We start from the raw sequence: 13,584 nt of genomic DNA on the forward strand, positions 1-13,584 counted from the left end.
TTTCTGTGACTAGAGCAAGCACAGCTACAACTGGAAATGACTTTCCTGAGCAGGTTAAAGAGAGCACCACCATTTTCAGACAATTCACCAACTTGGGTGAAAGCAGTGTGCAACATAGTAAATTGTGTTTTATTAAGACAGTACACATATTTTTCCTTTTTTTTCACCATTATAGCTGGTTGAGGAGGAAAATGATGCTTTTGCAGCCTGCATGGAGGATGCCTTATGCACGAGCTGTCCATGTATTACCGGGAATGCACATCAAGCCTAGATAGTGCAGATTTAGCACCAACTATCGGCTGCCAGGGCTAAGACGGAACAACTTAGAAGTTAAATGATGTTGAAAATGTTTCTTTTACCCACTGAGCGAAAAATATACTTGAGTTACATTGTTTTTTTTCTGGGGTGGATTATCCCTTTAATGTAAACACAGGCACTTAGGCTACGGAAACACTGATAAAATGGCATAGGCTCATTTTTGTTATTATCCGGTGTTAAAGCCAGTGATTAATTCCCCGCTTTGGGATACTCTTTGAAGTTGTGAATAGGCTGATACACTTGATCTCCACAGACATAAGGCTACTGTTTCGACTTCAACCAAGTCTTGGCCTACTTGTTGTTTTCATTTCTCCCCTTTCCAACGGCCGGCCGGCAAAGGGCAAGCTGGAGCGACACACCCCCACAATCTTCGCTGATAAGAAGTGACAAAGTCCAAACTAGCCAATGGGCTGCTGGCTTCCTACGGCTGCGTGCCGAACTGGAGTGTTTATGTATTCTGAGGACCAATGAGAGTGAACTGAAGGCGGTGCCCTGTGAAGCTCACCAGGCTGCACCAGTGGTCTGGACACGCAGGGGAGTGGAGGCGTGGTATTTTCTTTTTTACTAAATAATCTTTAACTATACTGTAGAACAGCGGTAACAGACGGAGATCGATTCCAGACAATCCCGATAAATGTCTTTTATTACAGATATCTGCACTAAAATCTATAGAAAGCGGGTCATCTTTCTCTAGTCCAATGATGAATTCTAAACGTCTGCTTGACATGTCCGCTGTTGGAATACGTCTCGGGGGCTCTTCGAAACAAGCCGGTATTGATCAGCCTGCAGAGGGGTCCAAGGGACGCAAAATTACTGTCGCCGCCACTGCGGACAGCGGTGTCATTCTGGCGTGCAAGAATGGTCCCGCAACGGGAGCAGTTTTCCACACATTCGTGTTGGATGATGGATCTTTAAGAGAATGTACAAGACAGGACACCGTCCTCAATGTGAATGACCTGTCATCAGGGAGAGAAAAATACCACCTGAATAAAGTAGGTTCTATTACATATTTGTTGGTCTAACAGTGAGTTAGTTAGTTATTCATTTCCACCCTATTAAATTATTCACATGAAGTCCCATTGTTGCCGAAAAGCCTACTTTTGCATTCACCCGCAATACAGAACCAGTCCGCTCTGACTTCTCTGTAGCCTCTTCGCTCCGGAAGACCTGTAGCCCACACATTGTGCGCCCAATACGGTTACAGGGCTCCCGGTGCGAAGAGGCTAACTCTGCTGACGACGTGACCCGGTTATGTTCTCAAGTGAAAATATAGGTCAGGCATGCGACTAACCCGAGTTAGTTAGCCTATTAATTACAACTAGTAGCCTATATATGACGGATTTCATCTGTTAAGATGGCGGCCCATTGCATGTGCAAAGTTTAAATTTTCAGTCAAAATCATGTTTTCATGAAATTGGGTCATATGGATGAAACCATATCAATGTAGGACGACCAAAGTATGAACATATCTGTTGCTTCTACATTGATAAAGTTTGATCATAAATGTACTGGTTCCATGTCAAACACTTATTCAGGAGGTGGGATGGAGGCAGGATTATTAAAAAGCCTAATTTACAAAATGCCACATTTGGTAATGTTTTATTCTCTTACCTAATTCAAAATAAATTCAGCCTTTTAACCAACAAACCAGAAGGTGTTTGCAGAGGGGCGTGGTTTACATGACTAGGTAGCTAGGTGTCCACTCAGCCTACTAGGTCCCTGTCCAGTCAGCCTACTAGGTCCCTGTCCAGTCAGCCTACTAGGTCCCTGTCCAGTCAGCCTACTAGCTCCCTGTCCACTCAGCCTACTAGGTCCCTGTCCACTCAGCCTACTAGCTCCCTGTCCACTCAGCCTACTAGGTCCCTGTCCACTCAGCCTACTAGGTCCCTGTCCACTCAGCCTACTAGGTCCCCGCCCACTCGGTCTACTAGCTCCCCCGCCCACTCGGTCTACTAGCTCCCTGCCCACTCAGCTCCCTGTCAACTAGCTCCCTGTCCACCCAGCCTACTAGCTCCCTGTCCACCCAGCCTACTAGCTCCCTGCCCACTCAGCTCCCAGTCTACTAGCTCCCCGCCCACTCGGTCTACTAGGTCCCTGCCCACTCAGCTCCCAGTCTACTAGCTCCCCGCCCACTCGGTCTACTAGCTCCCTGCCCACTCAGCTCCCTGTCTACTAGCTCCCCGCCCACTCAGTCTACCATCTCTCTGTCCACACTGTCTACACTCAGTCTACTAGCTCCCCGCCCATTCAGTCTACTAGCTCCCCGCCCACTCAGCCTACTAGCTCCCCGCCCACTCAGCCTACTAGCTCCCCGCCCACTCAGCCTACTAGCTCCCCGCCCACTCAGCCTACTAGCTCCCCGCCCACTCAGCCTACTAGCTCCCCGCCCACTCAGCCTACTAGCTCCCCACCCACTCAGCCTACTAGCTCCGCGCCCACTCAGCCTACTAGCTCCCCGCCCACTCAGCCTACTAGCTCCCCGCCCACTAGGCCTACTAGCTCCCCGCCCACTCAGCCTACTATCTCCCCGCCCACTCAGTCTGCTAGCTCCCTGACCACTCAGTCTATACTGAACAAAAATATCAACGCAACATGCAACAATTTCAAAGATTTTACTGAGTTACAGTTCATATAAAGAAATCTGTCAATTTAAATAAATTCATTCGGCCCTAATCGATGGATTTCACATGACTGGGAATACAGATGTGCATCTGTTGGTCAAAGACACCTTAAAAACAAGGTAGGGTCGTGGATCAGAACCAGTCAGTATCTGGTGTGACCACCATTTGCCTCATGCAGCCTGACACATCTCCTTTGCATAGAGCTGATCAGCCTGTTGATTGTGGCCTGTGGAATGTTGTCCCACTCCTCTTCAATGGCTGTGCGAAGTTGCTGGATATTGGCTGGAACTGGAACACGCTGTCATATACAGCCATCCAGAGAATCCCAAATATGCTCAATGGGTGACATGTCTGGTGAGTATGCAGGCCATGGAAGAACTGGGACATTTTCAGCTTCCAGGAATTGCGTACAGATCTTTGCGACATGGGGCTTTGCATTATCATGCTGAAACATGAGGTGATTACGGCAGATAAATGGCACGACAATGGACCTCAGGATCTCGTCACGGTATCTCTGGGCATTCAAATTGCCACCGACAAAATTAAATTGTGTTCATTATCCGTAGCTTATGCCTGCCCATACCATAACCCCACCGCCACCATGGGGCACTCTGTTCACAACATTAACATCAGCAAACTGGTCGCCCACGCGACTCCATACACGTGGTCTGCGGTTGTGAGGCCTGTTGGACGTACTGCCAAACTCTCTAAAATGACGTTGGAGGTGGTTTATGGTAATTTAATGTTAATGTCTCTATCTGGCAACAACTCTGGTGGACATCCCTGCAGTTAGCATGACAATTGCACGCTTCCTCAAAACTTGTGGCATTGTGTTGTGTGACAAAACTGCACATTTTAGAGTGGCCTTTTATTGTCCCCAGCTCAAGGTGCACCTGTGTAATGATAATTTTGTTTAATCGGCTTCTTGGTGCTACACCTGTCAGGTGGATGGATTATCTTGGAAAAGGAGAAATGCTCACTAACCGGGATGTAAATAAATGTGTGCACAACGTTTGAGAGAAATAAGCTTTTTGTGCGTATGGAACATTTCTGAGATCTTTTATTGCAGCTCATGAAACATGGGCCCAACATGTTTTGTTCAGTTTAGTCTGTCTTTTCAGACTTCCTGGTAGTTTCACATGAGAGATACATTTTCTCCATTTTTATCAGGATACATTTTCTGGTTGATGGTTTAGTCACACTAGAGGCTGCTTTACATGGGAGTCAGAATGACTGTTCAGGACAAAACAGACCAAAAGGACATGGAGAAATACTTGTTTAAGACTTGGTGCCACTCCAATCTATCCATATCTATCCATCTATACATGTTTAGTTCTTGGGGCACTATAACTACATTGGAGTTAAATTGGTACAGCATTCTCACTCATGGGTGCAACAAAATATAGCCTCTTTCAGGGCACGCCTCAAAATATGTTAATGTGCGAGAAACAACAATACCATGCACCCACTAGTGGTCTAAAGGTTTTTGGCAATCCAAAGATACGGTACTGTACTAGAGCACACATTACAGCGGTTTTATTAAGGTCTCTGCACTGGATGCCTGTGAGTTTTAGAATTCAATATAAGATTATTCTATTGGGTTTTAAATAAATCCTTGATTGTGCACCCCAATACATGTCAGTCATGCTTTTAAGTTATGTATCCAGTAGGTTTCTCAGGTCCTCGGGCACTGGCCTTTTAACTATCCCAAAGCCTAGGACCAAAAACCACGGAGAGGCAGTTACTATGCCCCCAGCCTCTGGAACAGCCTGCCAGAGAACCTGAGGGGGGCCAAAACTGTGGCCATTTTTTTTTAAGAGATCTTAAAACACACCTTTTTGACTTTTCTTTTTAGTCATTCAGATTCAGTGACACAGCTTCTATATTTCCTTACAAACAAAATCTCCAGCACATGTCCCCTTCCCAACAATGTAGCCAAAAACATATGTTAAATGGTGCCTAAAACTATCATGCGGACTATGTAATTAACTTTACATTATCTATTTTTACCACAAGCTTTGGAAGCAAAAAGCACTAACATCAGTTCTGAGACTCCAACATTTCGATCATTTCTCTGTGTGTGTGTTGTTCTTCATCCTTCAGGCAGGTTGTGGTGGGGAGGCAGATGAAAGAAACAGTGGTCTGACTGGGATCCTTACTAACGGCAGTCCCACACACTGCCTGATCCGGAAAGGGCAGAAGGCGGACAAACACATGCACTCGGAGGCGAGGGACCCGCTGGTGCCCAGCGGTTGCCAGGCAACAAATGGACAGCAAGTTCCACCTGAGGAGAGATACCCTCATCCCTCCTCCCAAATACCTGTCCCCCGACGCAGGTAGGGACCACATGGCTAATAACTGTTATTACCTAGTAAGGCATGGGTAACGTTATGGTTATTACCTGTAGCATGGTTGCTGCCTTACCCATAGTTGGGTCTATACCATTCCAGGTCCAGATGATGCAGTCATTGAACGGGGCATAGAATTTTAGAAAGTTAAAATAGCTCTAAGAATTGGCATAGCATTTCAAAAAGTGAAAACAGAATTGGGTGTTTTCACCTCAAATCCCAAAACAAATCCCAAAACAGTCCTGAATAAACTAGAGTTTAAATGGAATTGACTCTAGCCTTGTAGTGGCTTGTAGTCAAGCTATCCTATGGTTTGGGTATAAATGCTGTGGGGGAGGCTTGGTCAGATGACCGCTGTTGGATTCTTAGAATGCTTTTCAGTGTTCCAGAATCAGAATAGTTCTGGAATATTCTCAAGACTTTAGAAAATAACTCAGAGTGTCAAAGTTCATAAGATACATAAGGTCAAGATTGCCCAATCATGTGAGGGAAAATGGGAAAAATGATGGTCATGTTGCTGTTGACTGATAAGCCTAAACCAATACTGCTCTTACTGTGATAGTGCCAATGAACCAATTGCTAGATTAGTCAATGCACAAATCAATGCACAAGATGTCAATGGCTTGTGTCACTGCCTTGCACACCATGGCCAACCACACAAATGTTTTCTTTTTTACCTTAACATTGAGATTTCATAGTAGATGACATTGTGTTGAAGCTGTCATGGATTGGACATGCAATGCTGTGGAATTATCCACTCCCTAAAATCCCCACCCCCTTCTAATCTGAAAAATCATTATTATGTCCAGGCGAGATTGACTCCTGCGACTTAATCCATGTCTCATATTCAGATGAAAGTGTTAACGCTTTCCCTTTTCTTTCTATAATCTCTCTGTGTCTATCCAGACTCGGTATCATTAAGACTTAATCCATGCCTCATATTCAGATGAAAGTGTTAACGCTTTCCCTTTTCTTTCTATAATCTCTCTGTCTATCCAGACTCGGTATCATTAAGACTTAATCCATGTCTCATATTCAGATGAAAGTGTTAACGCTTTCCCTTTTCTTTCTATAATCTCTCTGTGTCTATCCAGACTCGGTATCATTAAGCGTGTGTCTGTGTTTGTTTATATGTTATTCTGTCAGTAGTTTGTACTGTTGTGTGACTCAGTGGCTAGCAGAGCGAGAGAAGCTCAAGGCTGTTTTCCCTGTGAATCACACACACACACACACACACACACACACACACACACACACACACACACACACACACACACACACACACACACACACACACACACACACGTTCACTGGTGTGTTGTGCAGGGAACTCTCTCTGATAGGGATCGACTGAAGAAGCACAGACACAGGCAGCAGTCAGAGGGAGAGAGAGCTGTGTCTGTCCAGGGACATGGCCAGCCAGGCTCTAATAGATAACTCTGTTACATAACAGACAGGAGGTCTGGGAACGTCAGACGCTACTTAAGCCTTTTTATTCACCATTTTTTTTACAACCATTGATAGGTTGGAACAACTGTCTCTGTGTGAGGGGGAACTCTGTCTGTGTGTCTCTGTCTCTGTGTGAGGGGGAACTCTGTCTGTGTGTCTCTGTGCATGTGTCTCTGTGTGAGGGGGAACTGTCTGTGTGTCTCTGTGTGAGGGGGAACTCTGTGTCTGTGTGTCTCTGTGTAGGTGTGAGGGGGAACTCTGTGTCTGTGTGTCTCTGTCTCTGTGTGAGGGGGGGACTCTGTCTCTGTGTATCTGTCTCTGTGTGAGGGGGAACTCTGTGTCTGTGTCTCTGTGTGAGGGGGAACTCTGTGTCTGTGTGTCTCTGTCTCTGTGTGAGGGGGGGACTCTGTCTCTGTGTATCTGTCTCTGTGTGAGGGGGAACTCTGTCTGTGTCTCTGTGTGAGGGGGAACTCTGTGTCTGTGTGTCTCTGTCTCTGTGTGAGGGGGAACTCTGTGTCTGTGTGTCTCTGTCTCTTTGTGAGGGGGAATTATGTGTCTGTGTCTCTGTGTATATGTGTCTGTGTCTCTGTGTGAGGGGTGAACTCTGTGTCTGTGTGTATGTGTGTGAGGGGGAACTATGTGTCTGTGTCTCTGTGTGAGGGGGAACTATGTGTCTGTGTGTCTCTGTGTAAGGGGGGAACTCTGTGTCTGTGTGTCTCTGTGTATGTGTGTGTCTGTGTGAGGGGGAACTCTGTGTGTATGTGTGAGTGGGAACTCTGTGTGTCTGTGTGTGAGGGGGGAACTCTCTGTCTGTGTGTGAGGGGGAACTCTGTGTCTGTGTGTGAGGGGGAACTCTGTGTCTGTGTGTGAGGGTGGAACTCTGTGTCTGTGTGAGGGTGGAACTCTGTGTCTGTGTGAGGGGGAACTCTGTGTCTGTGTGTGAGGGGGAACTATGTGTCTGTGTGTATGTGTCTGTGTGTGAGGGGGAACTATGTGTCTGTGTGTCTCTGTGTAAGGGGGAACTCTGTGTCTCTGTGTATGTGTGTGTCTGTGTGAGGGGAACTGTGTGTCTGTGTGAGTGGGAACTCTGTGTGTCTGTGTGAGTGGGAACTCTGTGTGTGAGGGGGAACTCTGTGTCTGTGTGAGGGGGAACGCTGTGTCTGTGTGTGAGGGGGAACTCTGTGTGTGAGGGGGAACTCTGTGTGTGAGGGGGAACTCTGTGTGTGAGGGGGAACTCTGTGTCTGTGTGAGGGGGAACGCTGTGTCTGTGTGTGAGGGGGAACTCTGTGTGTGAGGGGGAACTCTGTGTGTGAGGGGGAACTCTGTGTGTGAGGGGGAACTCTGTGTCTGTGTGTGAGGGGGAACTCTGTGTCTGTGTGTGAGGGGGGAACTCTGTGTGAGGGGGGAACTCTGTGTCTGTGTGTGAGGGGGGGAACTCTGTGTGAGGGGGGAACTCTGTGTCTGTGTGTGAGGGGGGAACTCTGTGTGAAGGGGGAACTCTGTGTCTCTGTGTGAGGGGGGAACTCTGTGTCTGTGTGTGCGAGCGGTAGGAGTTGCAATGTGGTTATACATGAACAAAGTTCCCTGCGGTAGTAGAGTTGCAATGAGGTCTTGATAAAATCCAATATGATGGATCAATGGAGAACGATGACCTGATGAGTGTGTTGTTGGTTTAAAATCACTGTTCTCTTATATCAGGATCATGTGAAGTTCATATGCAGGAAATCATGTGTGATGAACGTGTCGTCCCGGGGAGCATGCAGCAAGATTGAGCTTGCTTTCCAAAGTACGGACACTTTCTGTGTGTGTGTCACTGGGTGAGTAAGTATGTGGGTGAGAAATTCATTTCAGTGCGTGTGTGTGTGTGTGTGTGTGTGTGTGTGCGCAGCGCGCATGTGTTTGCGAGAGCCAGCCAACACAACAGCTGCTATGCTCACCTTTCACCTATGACTTGAAATGCCTTTTCTCCCCCAGTCTGGGTTGATGACTCCCTTACTGTCCTGCTCTATCCTCCAGCATATTAAACACACTGGCCAGGGCTGCTAACAGACTTTGTATAACGTTACATGGTCATATTTGTCTAGGCCCTTGTGGCTACATTACACGTTTGGATTAGCTCCTCGTCTCACCCTGCTCCCCTTCAAATGGGTGTCTGCTCTATGTGGGCGTCTGTAAGCCTGCTTCTCTTAGCAGGAGCATAAGGATCAGTTGCAGTCAGATAGATTCTGTCATTTATCTGCAATAAGAAGGCATTGGATATTGGTTGTTTGTATGGCTGTATTCATTCCTTGATGAAAATGTAAAAATAGGCATAGAAAATACATAGTGGTTCAGTCCACTAGTGTCCATCTGTCCCATAGTTTAATGCTACAGTCTGTTGTATAGTTTTATGGTCTGACTATAGACAGTTTCTTGTTGTAAGCTACTTCTTCACAGTGTAATCGAGCATTTGCCTTGTTTCACCTCTCAGCTGTCACACTTGTGTGTGTACGTGTGTGTTTGTTTCACCTCTCACACCCTAGCCAGGCACTCTTTAAGAGGCAGTGTTTTGTAGAGTTGGGCAATGTGTTCAGTTCAGGCCTTTATCACTGTGTTACTGTTTGTCCTGCAGACAAGCCCAGACAAGCTTCTCTGCAACTAAAAGAGGAGGGACTTGGGTGGGGGCAGCTTTTTGGTAGCCCGAGTACCAGTCTCTTTAGCTAATCCACTCCCTGTACTTCATGTCATGTGACTAAGAGACTGGCCTTTCTGCTATCTTCAAAACAGTCACAATACGATGCAGCGTTCGATTTGGCAGCTTCTCTTCTAAAACCATTGACAACTGTGCTGTTTTCAAGGGATTGTTAGATACATTTTATATCACCTCTTGACGAGCATAATCAGAACTGCACATGTCCAATTATTCCACATTTATCTCTATCATCAGAGTCATGCAGCGAGTAACTGCATGTTTTTCATGATCAGTAAACCTCAATTAAGCATGCATTTTCAAATATGTGAGGGTAGGCTATCCATTTGGCATGTGAGCAAACAACAGCTCATTTAGCTTGCTTCTTTTGGAAAGAGCTTGACATTTGCAAGTCCTCTTGGTGGTAAAGTTGTCAGTCGGACCACTGTCATCTCTATAGATTGCAAGCAAATCAACCAATATTTGGATATATCCATCTAGTTTATCTAGTTAGTTTGTTAACTAGCCATATTTGGATATATCCATCTAGTTTATCTAGTTAGTTCGTTAACTAGCCATATTTGGATATATCCATCTAGTTTCTCCAGTTAGTTTGTTAACTAGCCATATTTGGATATATCCATCTAGTTTATCTAGTTAGTTTGTTAACTAGCCATATTGACGTTAGCTGACAACATCAATCCATGTAGCCTGTCAGCAGCAATTGTGATTAAACACTCTTAAAAGCAATGTTGAAATGGGGATAACATTAGCTAACTTTGCTAGGTTGGCATATGTTTGGAGAAAAAAGTGCATTAGGTCTACCTACCACTATGTTTAGTCAAGTCTACCGGTAGCTAGCAAAGTAAACATTTTCAGCTATCAGTACGCCAAATGCACCCTTCTGCTGCTTGACAGGCAGACCCCACAAAGGATGGGGAAATGAACCGAAATCGCTCATATTGTATTCATTTATTTTATATCAGTCAAATATCTAATTAATGGTTGCCAATATTGAGAGATATCATGGCTACCCTCACGTATCTCAAAATTCAAAAGGCACTGGCACATCTGAGCTATCTTTGTTGCAGGTGCATGGTAACAATTGAATAACATGAAAGAGAAATGAAGAAACCAGTGTGCGGGTTTCTACTTTCTACCCTCGCGTATCTGAAATGACATGATCAACTGATGTTTACTGGTCATGAAAAACATGCGCTTACTTGTTGTAGCCTATAACTTTGATGATGATAAGAGCTAAATGTGCACAATTGTTTTGCATGGAATATTTGGACATTTGTAGTTCGGAATATGCTCTTCAAGAGGTCATGATATTACAACCGAATAGACACCCACTTGTCAATGGTTTTAGTGGACCTGCGGGTCTCCTTGCCCCCCAGCAGAAAAATCGAACGCTCTGCACCTTATTGTGACATTTTATTGATAATTACCTACATGAACATTGTATCATTAATGACCTTGAGAAAAACAGAGGATCAGATCCTGATTCGATCACCCTAACAGCCATCCTCAAATCACAATGATTATGCAAATATTGGAACTTCTTTTCTCCACAGAACACGTTGGTATCTGCTTGCTAAGCAACCATTTTTTGTTTGTCCAGATATTATCAGTCTGTCAAAAGTTGCTAGCTCATGTCTAAATTCTCAAACTAAATACATACTGCAATTTGAACCACAGAACAGTTTGTTTTAATTTAAAGCCTCAGATACAACAACTTGCCTAGCTAACAGCTAAATGTTTGTTTTTGACTTGTTATAAATTCTGATTCTATTTTTGATGCGCCACATGTTTTCCTGGAAAATATTCATGTTTTTTCCAACAACTAATGAGCAACTCTGCCGTAAATCCAGCATTTATTGAACTTTGAGATTACCGAAATGCCAGTCTCTTTGGCAATGACAAGGTACTCAGTCTAGGTTTTTGGCTGGTTTGTTGTGAAATGCTTTGTTTTCTTTACTCTTCTCCTGCAGGTTTAGGCTCTGAGGCAGTTGTTTAAGTGAATGGAAATACTGCCCCAGCCTGCTTGTACAAGGCCAATGCGACCTAATTTCTCTATGTCAACGCTGTGAGAGATTGCCACTGATAGGTCAGTCAGTCTATCTTTAGCTCAGCCAGCTAACATACAGTGGGGCAAAAAAGTATTTAGTCAGCCACCAAGTTCTCCCACTTAAAAATATGAGAGAGGCCTGTAATTTTCATCATAGGTACACTTCAACTATGACAGACAAAATTAGAAAAAAAAATCCAGAAAATCACATTGTAGGATTTTTAATGAATTTATTTGCAAATTATGGTGGAAAATAAGTATTTGGTCACCTACAAACAAGCAAGATTTCTGGCTCTCACAGACCTGTAACTTCTTCTTTAAGAGGCTCCTCTGTCCTCCACTCGTTACCTGTATTAATGGCACCTGTTTGAACTTGTTATCAGTATAAAAGACACCTGTCCACAACCTCAAACAGTCACACTCCAAACTCCACTATGGTCAAGACCAAAGAGCTGTCAAAGGACACCAGAAACAAAATTGTAGACCTGCCCAAGGCTGGGAAGACTGAATCTGCAATAGGTAAGCAGCTTGGTTTGAAGAAATCAACTGTGGGAGCAATTATTAGGAAATGGAAGACATACAAGACCACTGATAATCTCTCTCGATCTGGGGCTCCACACAAGATCTCACCCCGTGGGGTCAAAATGATCACAAGAACGGTGAGCAAAAATCCCAGAACCACACGGGGGGACCTAGTGAATGACCTGCAGAGAGCTGGGACCATAGTAACAAAGCCTACCATCAGTAACACACTATGTATGCTGCCAGGGACTCAAATCCTGCAGTGCCAGACGTGTCCCCCTGCTTAAGCCAGTACATGTCCAGGCCCGTCTGAAGTTTGCTAGAGAGCATTTGGATGATCCATAAGAAGATTGGAAGAATGTCATATGGTCAGATGAAACCAAAATATAACTTTTTGGTAAAAACTCAACTCGTCGTGTTTGGAGGACAAAGAATGCTGAGTTGCATCCAAAGAACACCATACCTACTGTGAAGCATGGGGGTGGAAACATCATGCTTTGGGGCTGTTCTTCTGCATTGAAGCTCGTCTGGAGGTTATTTAACATAGTGTCCAAAGAAGGGCCAGAAGTATACAGAATGGTGTCGTCTGCGTAGAGGTGGATTAGAGAATCGCCAGCAGCAAGAGCGACATCATTGATGTATACAGAGAAGATGGTTGCCCCGAGAATTGAACCCTGTGGCACCCCCATAGAGAATGCCAGAGGTCCGGACAACAGGCCCTCCGATTTGACACACTGAGGTCTATCAGAGAAGTAGTTGGTAAACCAGGCGAGGCATTCATTTGAGAAACCAAGGCTGTTGAGTCTGACAATAAGAATGTGGTGATTGACAGAGTCCTTGCTGAGTGGCTTTTCAGGTTATGTCGATATAGGACTCGTTTTTACTGTGGATATAGTACCTGTTTCCTCCAGCATCTTCACAAGGTCCTTTGCTGTTGTTCTGGGATTGATTTGCATTTTTTGCACCAAAATACGTTAATCTCTAGGAGACAGAACGCGTCTCCTTCCTGAGCGATATGACGGCTGCGTGGTCCCATGATATTTATTCTTGCATACCATTGTTTGTACAGATGAACGTGGTACCGTCAGGCATTTGGAAGTTGCTCCCAAGGATGAACCAGACTTGTGGAGGTCTACAATATTTTTTTTCTGAGGTCGACAAGACGGCCTACAGGGAGGAGGTGATCATCTCCACCCCGCTGATCCTCTACACTGGGGCCAGACTAGGGTGCGTGCTCAGCCCTCTCCTGTACTCCCTGTTCACCCATGACTGCGTGGCCATGCACGCCTCCAACTCAATCATCAAATTTGCAGACGAAACTACAGTGGTAGGCTTGATTACCAACAACGACGAGACTGCCTACAGGGAGGAGGTGAGGGCCCTCGGAGTGTGGTGTCAGGAAAATAACCTCACCCTCAATGTCAACAAAACAAAGGAGATGATCGTGGACTTCAGGAAACAGCAGAGGGAGCATCCCCTTATCCACATTGATGGGACGGTAGTGGAGAAGGTGGAAAGTGTCTTAAGTTCCTCGACGTACACATCACGGACAAACTGAAATGGTCCACCCACACACACAGCGTGGTG

General features: G+C 45.3%; 1 protein-coding gene across 2 annotated transcripts in view; it reads left to right on the forward strand.

The window, feature by feature from the left end:
- Positions 1 to 855: 855 nt before the first annotated feature.
- The window catches only part of LOC115126383 (zinc finger protein 704-like), a 94,183-nt gene continuing 81,454 nt past the window's right edge, over positions 856 to 13,584 (forward strand). The window contains exons 1-2 of one of the 2 annotated variants that reach the window (XM_029655989.2): positions 856 to 1,310; positions 5,043 to 5,275. In XM_029655989.2, coding sequence (XP_029511849.1) covers positions 1,017 to 1,310; positions 5,043 to 5,275 — 527 coding nt within the window. In that variant the 5' untranslated portion in view covers positions 856 to 1,016. The remainder of the gene's footprint in view (positions 1,311 to 5,042; positions 5,276 to 13,584) is intronic. The other variant, XM_029655990.2, reaches the window with a different exon arrangement.

This window comes from Oncorhynchus nerka, linkage group LG20, assembly GCF_034236695.1.
Source record: "Oncorhynchus nerka isolate Pitt River linkage group LG20, Oner_Uvic_2.0, whole genome shotgun sequence".
Classification (NCBI taxonomy): domain Eukaryota; kingdom Metazoa; phylum Chordata; class Actinopteri; order Salmoniformes; family Salmonidae; genus Oncorhynchus; species Oncorhynchus nerka.